The 15,486-nt window shown below is 33.3% G+C and overlaps 1 protein-coding gene across 1 annotated transcript in view; it reads left to right on the top strand.

Moving 5' to 3' along the window:
- Positions 1-15,486, top strand: part of LOC106465892 (protein obstructor-E-like) — a 19,901-nt gene that overhangs the window by 2,849 nt on the left and 1,566 nt on the right. The window contains exons 2-4 of the mRNA XM_013926131.2: positions 8,503-8,724; positions 11,780-11,968; positions 13,733-13,895. Coding sequence (XP_013781585.1) covers positions 8,503-8,724; positions 11,780-11,968; positions 13,733-13,895 — 574 coding nt within the window. The remainder of the gene's footprint in view (positions 1-8,502; positions 8,725-11,779; positions 11,969-13,732; positions 13,896-15,486) is intronic.

The following is a 15,486-nucleotide window of genomic DNA, read 5'->3' as shown; positions in this document are numbered from 1 at the left end:
AAAATGGGTTTTGCAACGTTTTTAAATACTTTGGTAATTTTCAGTTTTCATAAATAACAGCAGCAAGAACAACAAAACATGTTTGATTAGGGTAGCAATCTCTCTGTGAAACGCAATTAACACAATATAGTTCCGACAAAAACATTCATGAATTCTTTCGAAGCTCTTTTCAGCCCCTAGGTGGAAAACCTGTGATACATTTTTTAACTGTTTAGTTTTTTGCAACATAATCTATTTCAGTATTGACTTTTATATTCAGTAACCAACGAAATAATCCGGAATGCACTGTTTTATTTCGTTTTGTCACATTGCTCCTTATAACAGTGTCTTACTTTAGTTTATATTACAATTTATTCTTCGTGTTGTGCAATGCATTTACTATTTACTAAGAAATACAAAGCAACAACAATACCAAAAAAACATAGCAAAAATCGAAAAGAGAGTCATCTGACGGAGATATAAGGAAAGATCATGATAAAAAAAAGGCCACTATTTCTGAAACATGTCTCAGCAAGGCTCTGACAACCGGTTGAATTGACAGTCCTGTGTTCTTGCTAGATCCTGGACGATTTTGTCAGTAAATGCTCAGTTGTGAAGTACCATTTAAGTTTACTTTTGATATGACAGCTACTGAATATCGAATTAACACAATTCTTGTTTTATCTAACCGGTTTTAATTCGCTCACTTGAAAAATTTGGTCAATGGCCAACATCCAATCTAAGTTATTTTTGATCATAACAGATGGTGATGGGAGTCGAGTTATTATTGTTTGCCTAGTAAATGAACAAAGCAAATGAAGAATTTAGAGAATTATTAAAATAAGTCCCTATCTGGGATATAAAAAAATCGATATGGGTGAAAAAGGGTTATTTTTATAATTCACGTGTTTGATCACTGAAAGAATAAAATTTGTAAATTTTTACACTAGCGTCAAGTAGACCTAATCTTAAACCTGTGGCTTAGGAATAATATGTGTTCCCACTGCTGTTTAGCAAATTTTTGAGGTAATAAATCACTAGTTATTTTGAGCATTAAACGATGGTATTTTCTCAGTTTCAAAAGCCAACAAAACACTGATTCATTTTTAAATAGGTATTTCAAACTATAGGTGTATTCCTAACTGGACAAAAGGAGGACGTAATTTCTGCTGTATATATACATATTTATCAGAATCATAACTGAAATTATCAACGGAGGTAAGAAGCATTCCTCTGATTGGACATTTCATTGAATTTAAATACAAAATGTAATAATTATATTTTCAATATATCACTTTTACCCACCATTTTAGTCAAAACTAAAATTTATTCAGCCATTCATAAACCCAGTATTATAATTCATTATTGAATAATTTCATTATAATTGTGAAATAATAACTTACAAACGTTGTAATGCGTATTGTCAAATCTATACTTTATCATAGTTAGAACTACTAATAATCATTATATTACTGAAGTAAAAAATGCCTGTATCAATCAACAACTGATGTTAATTCAGAGAAACGTGGTTGAAACTTCGACGTGTTAAATTTTTCATTAAAAAAATACTAAACGTGCATGTGAGTTTATTTTCTGTAATAAAAACGCTCTGTCTAACTCTGCTAACATAAGTTCTTGTTATTTGTTTCTGTTGATCATATATATGGATTACTGGTAGCGAGGTTTAAAAAATACAATCTTTTTTAGCAGTTGTTAGCAAAATGGTCAGATTTTAGGAGCATAAGTTTGATTAAACTAAAACTTTTCCTGCTTTTAGTAGACGAAACTTAAAACTTTTGAATTAATTTGTTATCTACTTTCATGTTGTATTAGCTACAGATTACGTTTCATTATGGAGAGGTAGATATAAGAAAGAAGCCTTAGATAAATATGAATATGTTTTTCTGTTCTTCAATAAGGCAGGTAGGTGTAGTCAAATTCAATCCAAAATTCAAGTCTATGTAACGCTATACAGTATGAAATATCATGCTAATTACATTTAAACTAAACTGGTTTTAAAACATAACGATATCAAAACAGGAATTTGTAGTGCGTATTTGTCTTATTCCTTTATTCCACTAAAGTAGATACTGTGTTGTTAACTTGAGCGTTCTACTTAATACTCAAACTGGTTCGAAAAGAACAGCTTTAGAATGACATGCCTCATCGCACAATAAACACACTGGGTCACTCAAAAACTGGTCGGTCAAGGTGGGTTTAAACACAGCTTATTCTAGAGTCTTGTAAATTCGCGTTTTACAATAGAAAAACGAACACAAAATCATATAATTGCACGGTGTTAATTTCATTATATACCGAGGTGTTACGTGATATTTTAGCGTTGTATTATTTTGTGTGAATTCAGTAACAGACATAGCATTGAAATAAATATTAAAAAATAGAGGCATAGAAGCGTATTCATAGAAATTTGTATTTATGTCATTTGAAAAAACAAAACAAAAAGCATTTATACCTAGGAATATCTGTTGTGCAGTGAAAGCATTTTCCAGAATGACGAAAGGAAGTTTTAAAATGTGTCATAAAAATCTATGCATACAGTTTTTGTCTTTGATATATTTAAATATAGAATCGTTTAAAATAGCCCAAAATAAATTTAAGCTTTTCTTTTGGATTACATGTAGAAGTAACAAATAACACTGTATCAAAAACTACCGTATGAATGAACTCCACGTTAACCCTATATTGCATATTGTAACGTACGAGTAACAAATCCTATCTTTGTTGCTAAATACACACAATTCTGAATTTGAATGCTCATAATTCCAGGCAACAGTCTAAGTAAACCATGAAGTTATTTCTGTTGGCTCCTCAATTGAAGAATTTTACTTCTAGGTAACTTACTAACTTATAGCTTATCAACACATATTTCACAAAAACCTTTTTTTGTTGTTCAGTATAGACCAGGTGGTTAGGGTTCGAATCCCCGTCACACCAAACATGCTCGCCGTGGGGGCGTTATAATGTGACGGTCAATCCCACTATTCCTTGGTAAAAGAGTAGCCCAAGAGTTGGCGATGGGGTGGTGATGTCTTCCCTCTAGTCTTACATTGTTAAATTAGGGACGGCTAGAGCAGATAGCACTCGTGTAGCTTTGCGCGAAATTCATAACAAACAAACAATATAGACCTATTTAAGTAAGAAATTCAAATAAAACGTTTTACCGACGTATTTTCATAATTATTCGCAGACGATTTAAGTTCCATCTTTAATTTTCAAAAAGAGTTAAAAAGAACCAGAAAATTATTTGAAAATACAGGTGTTTTATATATATATTTCTTGATCCGGTGCGGTTCATCTTTACAAAGAAAAGAAAACACTTCTTTCAACTAATTTCTTTCGGAAATCAAAGTCACAATTTTTATTATATTCGTTATAACTGGTACACCTAGTTTTCTTGTGACTTCTTAGACTCAAACGTTATTCATTTATGTTTTTTATTATTGTTTTTTGTCCAATGATACAGTAAATAACCAGTCCAAATTCATTTTGGTACCTTATACTATAATTATTTATATGACTGAGATCAGGAGTGTGGAGTTCTTTTTCGAATTCTGCAAGTTTGAAGATTATGTAAATTAGTTTCTTCACAAACTTTAGGCATTAAAATTTTAATAGTTTTCTCATGCATAAAAATATGAAAGATATTAAGCAATTATTTCTGAGTAATATTGTCAACTTTTATATATAATTATAATAATTCAACAGACCAATCCTAATAAAACTTCACAACAATTTTTATTTAAAATAACTCGAAGACTAGTTATTACACCGATATTTTGAACGTACCACTCATAAAACCTTTTAATATTGTCAACAGATGGAGACACAAATTATAAGGAGATTGAGAGAAAAAAAAATGATTCCGATTTTGCTTTCCCTTATAATGGTGATAAAATAACAGTTTGGTTTGTTATGAATTTCGCGCAAAGCTACACGAGGGCTATCTCCGCTAGCCGTCCCTAATTTAGCAGTGTAAGACAAGAGGGAAGACAGCTAGTCATCACCACCCGCCAACTCTTGGGCTACTCTTTTACCAACGAATAGTGGGATTGACCGACACATTATAACACCCCCACGGCTGAAAGGGTGAGCATGTTCGGTGGGATTGGGAGTCGAGCGCCTTAACCACCTGGCCATGCCGGGCCCGATAAAATAACAGAATTGTATTATATTTTGCACATAATAACCAGAAGCATCTCCTTTGTATTGAATGGAATTATAACGTATTTGAGATGTACTGAATACTATTTTAAATTTGTTGAAAGCAATTTCCTCAGTTACGTTTTTGTAACACTTTTTAGGGTTGTCTTCCCTTTCCTATGCTATAATAATTTTGAGATTACAAACAAAAATTACGTTGACCTGGACAAATTTGTTTCTTTTGTGAGAATGACGGATTCAAGTGTTGTAGAAACATAACAATATTTTATGGCATCCTGATACTGCTTTACTGTTAAAAACTTTAAGTATTCCTAGTAAATGTTGGTTAACTAAATTTATGTTTAATACCCATAAACCTCACGATACTTTACAGTCCTCGTGATGTTTGATTCGTGAGTATTTAAAGTTTAGGTTTCCTGTTTCTCTCAACGAAAAGAATGGCGTTATAAATAATATACACAATGACCTGTAACGTCGTGTTTAGATTTGCATTACAGAGCACAAAAAATCAGCTTTTCCCTGTCATTAAATCGAAGCACTACACTACTGTACTGGTTTAACATATTCAGTCCCTTGAGTACAATCATGAAGTATGTGGGCGTTTATCAAAACGTGATCTTCATGATTTCAAAACAAATCAGTCTCCCTTTGCTCCGAACGTATTTGCGTATGTGCCATGTTGTTACAAATTTGTCCACTAGAGGTAACCGACCGGCACTATAGGATCAATGAACCTAATTGTCCCCTACAGTTTGGTGGTTAGTGACTTCGATTCGTCCTACATAGGGTAATTTTAAAGACAGTTAATCTCCTAGCGGGCTTACTAAAAGAAGGGGTGGGGCATAAAAATGAGGAGTGAAACAGAAGTATAAATAAACCTCATTTGTTTTACAGAATACAAGATATTATATAAAGATATTCAGGTGTTTTGAAATTCTGTTATCTGTGTTCACGTGTATCGTATCTTAAACCTGATTCTTGCCAGTCACTTACATTAAAAGTATGCCGAATGTTGGCCAGTTACGTACTTTATACGGGTGGGTCGTTGTACTGCTCACAACAAGTTCCACTACAGTAAAATAATGTGGTTTTAGGTGCAAACAAACTTAACAGTTCTTTTTATATAAGCTGTCATGGCCGTTAGCTAAGAAGAATGGTGAACTGGCACACGAACATGTTTATTAGTAACAGGAAATACAAAATTCTTGTTTAAAAATTTCTTTTTTTTTTAAATACCTTGTTATCCAATAGAAACAGGAAATGATTTAAGCCTATGCACAACGGTATTTCTAACATAGTGCAATATTATTAAGATGTCGAAGGATCAATTTGACGTTTTACTTGCAATTTCGTATAATTATTTCATTTTAAATGGTAATAAGACTTTATTTTGATTACAAAACCAAGGGTCGGCTAATTGCTTATTGATTTTAAAACCTGTAAAACAAACGGCTCATTTAAGTACAAAAAAAAGCATTAATTTTCATTCTTTTGTTATTTCACGTTATTTAAATTAGTACTGATTAACTGAAAACCATTTGTTCATTAAAAGTTGGGTATATTTATTGTTTTGATGGCAATATATTCTTTGATTCTTACGCTTTTTCATTGGAAGCTGATAAAAGAATGTTCTTTTTTAATGGGAATATCACCCTTATTTTTCATGTGTGCTAAGACTCGCGAGTTGCTATACAGAGAAAATGGCGCATGTTTATCTATTCTTTGACGTAAATATCTGGTAGAAGAACTTGTAGCTTTTTGAGCACAAAGAACGCGGGTATTTGTAAACAATTGGTAACTTTATTAATTTGAAAAGTTTAGCTTTATAAGACAAAAATATGACAAATTAATAAAAGGGACTTCTGAAAACAATTCTGAGAGTAATCCGTTGATAGGCTTTTTTAAAAAGTCCCACAAGGTGTTCTTGTTAGGCAAACGATCTTTTATATAAAGATTGTTTCCATGTTTTAGAGTAAAGCCACATTGAGCTAACTGTTGTATTCAACTCGATGAATCAAACCCTGGATTTTTATGCTGTAATTCTGTAAACTTACCGCTGTACTACCGGGTGACTTTATCAAAGGAAGACAGAACTAAGCTTAGGTTGTGTTTTATTGCAGTGGAAAGAAGTGTAAACTTTTGTTTGTGTAAGGATTGATAAAAAGTATTTTTCGTATTCCTTTCAATGTACTCAAGAAGGAGATATCTCATATTTCTGAAGTATCAGTCTGATGTTGGAAGGTTCTTGTTAAGACAAAGATGAACTGCTAGCGAGACCAAGAGCTTCAGATATTAACATTTAAATTAAATTACTTCTGACAAGCTTTAATGAACTTATTACTCAAAAGTTAAATTCATTTGAACCTTCAAATTATTCTAAATTATGTTCTCCCTTTTTTATTAAAAAGTTTGTTAGGTAAAGCTCAATTAGGCACATATACATAGATGACGATTTTTTTCTGACCTTTTTAACTTAGTTACTGTCTGTTTTTGGTGTGTTTTTTAAGTTCATTGGGCGAATACAATATAGGAGTATTTACGAACTTTGCCTGATAAACTAAAACGGATAATAAAAAAAGGAAAAACAATAGATAAGCTCTACTCTATCCACATATCCATTTATGCCTATCTCAGTTAACTCACCCATCAAGTTTAACTGTCCATCCAAGTGTAATCTATCTTTCTCTTTTCAATTCTGCTTCTGTTTCATTCATTCTTTTCATATCTAGTCTTGATATCTTTTCCCTATCCATTTTTTATTTACTACTTCTCAATCCGTTTTTTTCTCTCTGTTGCTTTTTTTTGGGGGGGGGGAGGCTTGTCGATGTATAAAGGTATAGTTTTCTTCAAATTTCTGCTCAGAAGTTGGACATTGTACTTTTTTATTCTTTTAAATTCGTGGTGTAGTTTTGGCGAACCTCTGTAGAAAACGATTAACAACTAGTTGAATTTCTGCTAAACACATTTATACCAATCTATGCTTGTTTCCCCCTATGAAAAAAATATACTTATTTTTCAACATTTCTGATCCAAGGACGTCCAGGTTTATGTGTAACGAGTCGTACTCTAGTTTATTAAAAAATATAGAAGTTAGGCCTTCGTAGACAACCTACTTTTCAAGATAACTATCAAGGGATGTCGCATAGCGGGAATAGCTAGCGCCCTCTGTTCTCCTACTGCGTAACTTAAACAATTTGGCATAACCTTGGGTTATTAAATAGTTGTCTCACTTACATCAGGCGATGTGGTTGAATAAAATAAAATTATCTGAAAATGTGAAGGATTTATAAAGTGTGGAAAATAATAAAATTTAGGTGTGTACATAGCTGTGCCCATTTTTTAAAATTTTACAACCGGAAAATTAAGCTTGCATTGAAATTAAGCCAGAAAGTGTATTAAAAAGTTTGTTAACTTTTTAGTAATTTCTAAAGAATAAAAATATGTATAAAGTACTCAAGAAAGCATTCAAAATTATGACTAATGGCTGGAATAAAAATTAGACTAATATGTCTGAGATGACTGATTTATCTAGTTAATTTAATTTGTTCTCGGTCCTAGTCGGCGGAATATTAGATATGACGCTCAGCATTAAGTGATGTGTCTGTTAATCTCTTTAATCTAAATTAAACTTTGGTTAAAGAACTGAGATACACTTTCTAAATATAAAAGAAAAAAAAGATAATGTATTTTGGAGAGAGAGAGAGACTGAAACTACTATTATAATTTTTGTGTAGTATAAATGAAATTATTTGTTTGTAATTAAGCACAAAGCTACACAATGGGCTATCCGTGCTCTGCCCACCACGGGTATCGAAACCCGGATTGTAAGTCCGCAGACATACCGCTTTGCCACTGGGGGGGGGGGGATTATTTGTACCCCGCTGGTTTCCTATGGGGGGAAAAAGAAGTTTTTTTTAGGTCTGTGTTGTTGGGTCTAGAGTTTTCTTCTGGTTATAGACAGGACCACCGAGAGAGCGGAGAGGCTGGGAAGGTTTCCATGGGACCCTAGAGCAGGCAGAGGAGAAATTAATTAGGAAAAGGGGCCGACATAACAATGCGACCCATGAAAGCTTCTCGACGGTCCTGGTTATATAACTATGGAAATTTAGAAGATGAGATAATAGAATGAATAATATAGCCAGGTAGATGGCTGTTCTATAGGATCTAGACAATAATTACGAGGTTAAAAAAATGTTTTTCCTAATTTTTTTCTCCATATTTTCATTTACTGTATGTTACGGGTTTAGAGAATGAGAAAACCAGTTACAATGGAAAACTTCATTAAAATACGGTTGTGTTAAAATGGCTGACATTAGATCCTAATAATCTTTATCTTTATAGGTGTGGAGCAAGGAAGTAGTAAGGATGCTGTTTGTCGCCATGACAACGGATATTTTCAACACGATGATTATTGCGATTATTATTACGAATGTATAAATGGCGTTGCTACCTTACAACTTTGTCCAAATGGTCTTGTATTTGTTGGAAAAGGTCGTGGTTTACTTCAAAGTTGTGATTACCAAAAACGTGGTGGTTGTCCCGACGGAGTGCGAGTAATGGGACGTAAGTAAAGTTGGTTTCTCTAAAAAATATTAGAAATACTAATAACAAAAGCATAAATAACGTAGAAATATACAAACGCCTACGAGTACAATTAATAAGATATTTTACCTTAAAAAATCAGTAAACTACGTTGATTATAACCATAACTTAAGTCATAATCTAATGACTTCAATTGTTTATAACAAACTAATCAACGCTCTATTATGCTCATATATCAATACAGGAGAAAGCTACATTGATTAGAATACATATAATCTTTAGTATGGTATTCTCGCTGTTAACAATATTTTCGGACGTAATCCCAACAACATCATATGACAGCGTTTGCCAAACTTTTGTCATTCGTACCCCTTTCAATAACTGTGATTTCTTGCGCGACCCCTTTTAATACACATTAAAATACTATATGTGTTGTAGTAATTACTTTTATTTTATTGATGAAAAACTTACTGAAACAATTTTGTATTATTGAATATGCTGTGTTGAATATGCCCTGATAGCTCCCCCTCCTTCCACAAGAGATCATTTTCGCCCCCCTTGAGGCGTACCCTACACCTTGGGAAACGCTGTCACACGAGATTCCGCCAGCTTAATATCCATATACTAAGCTAATAATTCAAAATAAACTTAGAATATATATATATATTTAAAAAAATCAAACAGTAATTGAAAACTAGTACAACATATTATCACCAATAGGATTTAATGAAACTAACTATACAGTAATTGAAGTAGGTCATTATTTATAAAACCCACAAAAACACCAGTTATTTGCTCCTAAGATCCACCAATACTTTAAATGTAGGCCCGGCATGGCCAGGTGGTTAGGGTGCTCGACTCACAATCTGAGGGTCGCGGGTTCGAATCCCCATGACACCAAACATGCTCGCCCTTTCAGCCGTGGGGGCGTTATAATGTGACGGTCAATCCCACTATTCGTTGGTAAAAAAAAGTAAGCCAAGAGTTGGCGTTGGGTGGTGATGACTAGCTGCCTTCCCTCTAGTCTTACACTGCTAAATTAGTGACGGCTAGCGCAGATAGCCCTCGTGTAGCTTTGCGCGAAATGCAAAAAAAAACAAACAAACAAACTTTAAATGTACTTACTTATACGCGATCACGTATTTGCAGTAAAGCACATTCAAACACCGATAAAGGTTACAAGACAGAGTAAATGTCATACAAAAACTAGATGTACTTGCTCAGGGTTTCCGAAAGTGTTCTGTTTCGAGAGTAAATAGAATCAAAATAAACAAATATTTTAATACCTTGCTTTTGAAGTTTATATGTTATGCTGTGTTGTAACCTACAGAGTGCACAATTCTTCTCGTGCATGCACACGTTTTACTGCCGTCACGACAATACAAACTGCAACGTTAAATGTCCCTTATATGACGTCATTTTTCTGTCTACTGACAGTCAACATTCTACTGTATAGTGAAGCGAGTGGTTAAAACAGGTAACGCCTCCAGGCAGCCCCCTTTCTGTGAAATAAGCAGCCAACTGTGTGAATTATATCAATGCCCTTTCAGTGATAACCTAAAAAATCAAAACACCAATACGAACATTTTATCTGTAACATAAATAACAGTAATAAATTTACACATTAGAACGAAGTGATTAAATAAAAAACGATCATTTATTCTTATGGTTACTGTTTCGTGAAAAGCTACTCGAGGGTTATCTGCGTTAGACACTCTTAATTTTGAAGTGGTAGAATAGAGGGAAGGTAGCTAGTCCTCACCGCCTAACACCCAACTTGTGAGTTATACTAATCAAATATTGGAATTTGACCATCACTCTTATAACGCACCTTCCCAAAGTTAGAGATCGATTTTTTCGAGAGTAACGGGGTGGGAACCACACATCTACAGTCTGCCAAATAACACTGCGCTTCACACTTTCGAGCTGTACATGCATTATGATAATAACGATCAAATGCCACTATTCAATTAAGAGTAGCTAACGAGTTGGCGGTGGGTGATGTTGATTAGCTTCCTTTCTTTTAGTCTATCACTTCAAAATTAGGGATGGATAATGCAGATAGCTCTCTAGTAGCTTTGTACGAAATCAAACAAATAAAGAAAGAAAATCCAATAATTTTTGTTATTATTTTGTAAAAATACTTAGAAAAAATTGACAAGCTTCTCATGAGTTGATATTGTGTTTCGTCTCTTTTAATCAAGACTTATGGCTCTTGAGTTGGCGGTGTGTGGTGATGGCTAGTTGCCTTCCCTCTAGTCTTACACTACTAAATTAGGGATGGCTAATGCAGTTAGCCCTCGTGTAGCTTTGCGCGAAATTTTTTTTTTTCGTGACCTTTACCCTCCAAAAACTAGTCACTTCTAAATTGGGTTTTAGTTCAAATGTATACCAACTTTTGTCCAAATCCATTTAGCCATTTTCGAGAAATCTTGCTGACAAACACACACACACACACAGGGGCGAAAACATAACCTCCATCCACTTCGGTGGCGTAGGTAATTAACCCACGCAACTTTTCTTAGAATGTCTCAATAATTCAAAGAGTATTCAGAATAATTAGCACTATCTAAATTGGCCAATAATCTTATAAAACCAGAAATAAACAGGAATTTACACTTTACTTATAGTTAAATTTAGAAAAACAAAGCTTTTGTTTCTTTTTTGTGTCGGAAACTAGTGAATTACTCAGTAGAGTGCATACCTCCGCCACCGCAACATTAATCATATTAGGCTCTCAAAAAATAAGAAAATGTGTCCAATGTCCGTCGTTATCAACAAACACTAACCATTTTTAGCAGGGCAATGGGGAATAATATTCTACGTATGGCCACCAAGTTTCATGAAAATCCAATCATTTTTGACTGAGTTATAAAGCAAAAATAGTGTAAAACATCGGTCCCCATGGGATTGGGGGAAATCCTGACTGTAAAAAAGGCATACGTTTTCCACCAGAAAGATAAATTTCTTTTTCGTACACCGTCTACTTTTTTTTCTTATGGAATCTCGTGTTTTCAAATATAACTGTATAAAACTGTTTTAGCCTTAACTATAATTCTTATTATATTACTTACAGAATCACCTATCCAGACGGAGAATTGTGATTGGTTATGGGGACGATTCCCTCACAAAACTAGCTGTACAAGTTACTTGGAGTGTTGGAACGGAACGTCTACCAACCACAAGTGTGGATACTCACTTCTTTACAACACAAAGAGCGAATCCTGTGATTGGCCTGAAAACGTTCAAGGCTGTCAGCAACACCGTAAGTAAAATTTAAACAAGATTCAATAATGTATATTTGGTGCTGCTATGTTTGATCTAATATCTGTTTTTTTGAAAATAAGCTGCTAGCGGGGGACAAACAAACATGAAAAATCATAGTTACTAAAACAACAAAAGAATATTAAAGAAAATCAAAACCTTGCCTAGGCACATTTAGATTACTTGCTTATGTTTGCACGGAAAACTGCATAATGGGCTATCTACTCTGTACCCAACACAGGGATTAAACTTTGAAATTCACTGTTATAAGCCCTGATGCATATTGCCGAGTCAGTGAAAGATCATTTAGATTAATAACGCAGTTAAGTATTGTTTATTTATTCAAAAATTAGTAACATTTCTTTAAAATTGGTAATATTATTTCACTAGGAAGAATATTTTGATTTCCATTTGAAAATTAATTTTTGGGTCATTTTCCCTTAAATTCTAAGCTAGCAGGGAGTAAACATATATGGAAAAGCAGAGTTAGTAAGACAACAAACAAGCATTAAAGAAAAGCAAAAGCGAATCGCTTGTTTAAGAATATGTATATACTTGTTTTAGCGCAAAGCTACACAATAGACTATCTACGTACTGCTCAAATCATTGGAAGTCCGTAAACTTACGACTGGCTCACTAGGGAACACCCTGAATACTTATGAAACTTCTTTACAAAAAAAAAAAAAACTTTATTCGTTTGTTTGTTTTAGAGCAAAGCCAATTTGGGGTATTTACTGTTTCCACAGCAGGGAATTGAACCCCGAATTTTTCCTGTCCCACCGGTGGAAAAAAGTTGATTAAGCATTGAATTTTCTGAATACGTTAGAGTTAATATTCGAAAACAACTCCGAAATCCGAATATAAAGTCCTTAAAATACGTCTTTCTAGACAACGCTAGGGTCGTTTCGAGTTTACACATTTTGTGTATTTTTGGTTTCACGAACATTATGTTTATAATTGCTTTCAATAATTATTTTTCAAGTAAGTTACCGTCTTAAAATGTTGTAGAAGATGTGCTGAAAAAAACCTTTAAGTGGTTATATAGCTGGTTAAATAATTTTTTTTATAATATATACTGAATGAAGTAATTCTTCTGTCATATAACTTAATTCTACAAGGCCTTAAAAATGTCTTCAAGTTCTTGTTATAAATATAAGATTAGAAAAAAAAATTAAGAAATAAATTCATTTCTATTTGAAGTATTTCAAAGTTATATCATAAAGGTTGCACTTCAAATATTGTAACAACATTGATTGCTTCTACCTGGAGTCGTCATGGAATTTAAATATATTGTTACTCAATACAATGAAAATCGACAAAAGATTGGTCAGACGTTTTAGTTTATTCGAACTTATTGTGTTGATTAGAGAATTAAACGTCCTTGTATGCGAGAAATGGGTATCCTTACAAATTTTGTACAATAGTTTTGGAATTATTAGGCAACGAAATTATTTAATAGCTGAGTCATTGCATACCTCCCTCCTAATCATAAGCTGATTAATATAAAATTATAATGTCATACGTTGAAACTTTTACGTCGTTTAATTAGAATCTTATACTAACCACATTTCGGTACTATTAAAAAAAAGATACATTTACAATTTATGTTGACTATTTAATAATATATATATATATATTAATCTTAAAACTTTTTTTTATATAACAATAATCTCAGCAACTTTAGTTTTTTGGTATTACCTGACAGCAATAATGGTTTAAAAGTTTAAATTAAATGAAAAGCAATGTTTTATATATTTCTATGTAGCCACCTGTAAAAAAATTCCCAACGGGCCAATCGCTATTGAAAAGAGCTGTTCCAGATACATCTTGTGCAGTGGAGGTTACCCCTACATGCAACGATGTGCAGCCGGTCTCGCTTTCGATCCCGACTTTCTCAGTTGCAAACTGGCCGAGACTGTTCCGGGCTGGTAAGTTATCTAATACTATGTCATTTGTTAAAGATACAAACCTATTATATTGATTCATATTTTCAATGAGTGTTCTCTTTTTCCACTGTCAGGCTAACGATGGAGTTTTCAGACTAGTGCATGGAATTTTATCAAAGTGTTCATTAGATATCACTTTGATGTGATGTGTGTTTGCTTATTTATAAGTTAAGTACAAAGCAACACAATGGGCTATCTCAGACACACACCCCAATGAAAGAATATACCATTCCAAGCTTTCACTTGTTGTTAAACAAATGTTTAAACAACTCTATTTATTCAGTGGGCTATCTGTGCTCTGCCCACCACGAGTGTCGAAACCCGGATTCTAGCGTTTTAATTTCCGCAGACATACCGCTGTGCCTGTGGGAGGCAGGTGTAATGTGAAGTAACATTTAAGTTCTGTCGTATAATACGATGGGGAATATAGTACACACGACAAGTGCTGTGTATTCAGTAACTGTTCTTCTATCACATTTTAGATACATTTGCTTGTTTTTAAAGGAACGTAGGAGAGAACGGTATACAATCTCGTTCAAATGAAAGAAAAAATTGTATTCATAGTTTTAAGTTAGAATCATTACCAATAACTTTTAAATAAAATATTTAATCAGCTTTACTTATTAATAGAGGAACGTTAAAAATTTAGAAAAACTCAATTGATAAATAGGAATAAATAGCAACAAATAGCTAAAAGAGTATGTATAAACTTAGTAAATGAGATAAACTTATAAATTAATACAACGAGACGTTATTATGTCCGTTCTTTATTCTCTTTTTACAACGTATAACACGATCATATCGTTCTTGATGTTAAGGCTCAGAAACGGTATGTAAGTGTCGCTTAGCTGCTGCGGTTTGGGGTGTGGTAATTCATGAAAAACGCACCCCGCAGTCACTCGATCTCTGCAACAACAACAACAACAAAGCATGCAGCAGAATAGAAAAAAACAACAAAACAATTTGTTACAAAAGAGAAAAAAAGTGCAAGTGATTTTCGAAAAAGAATGACTATTGTAAAACAAGGTTAATGTAAATGAATCTGAAGAGTTACAGTGCAACACATACGATTAGTGAAACAACGAAGAAACTTCCACAACTAACTTTGTTTCAGAAAAGTGGGCTCTATTTCTTGGAACTTGTAGCAAATCTCAAGTTAAAGCATTAAAATTCCATTAACATTACACGTTCTTTGTAGCTGACCAATCAGAAAAATAGCATCGCATTGTGGAAAAATTCCCGCTTTAAGTAAAAGTCTCAAGGTATCCTCCATACACAAGATTATGACACAATGCAAATATCCAGTGGAATTGTAGAAACATTTCTTGACTGGTCAAGCTACAAAAAAGGAACACCTCAGACTGAATTTAACACGACCTCAGTCGGATTTAAAATGTTCCAAATCAGAACTTAGAATAATTTAAAGAGTTTATAAATGAGAAATATACACTGAGTGGTCACAAGTAAATAGACACCTAATTTTTCGTCATTTAACTGATTTTTGCTAACTAATTTCACAGAGCACTATATACATGAAAATGGTCCGCACACTAATTATCTTGTGCTACAACAT

Source organism: Limulus polyphemus, unplaced genomic scaffold (assembly GCF_000517525.1).
Source record: "Limulus polyphemus unplaced genomic scaffold, Limulus_polyphemus-2.1.2 Scaffold2087, whole genome shotgun sequence".
NCBI lineage: Eukaryota > Metazoa > Arthropoda > Merostomata > Xiphosura > Limulidae > Limulus > Limulus polyphemus.
Note: the sequence above shows the minus strand (reverse complement) of the source record. Positions and strands in the feature narration are given on the sequence as shown.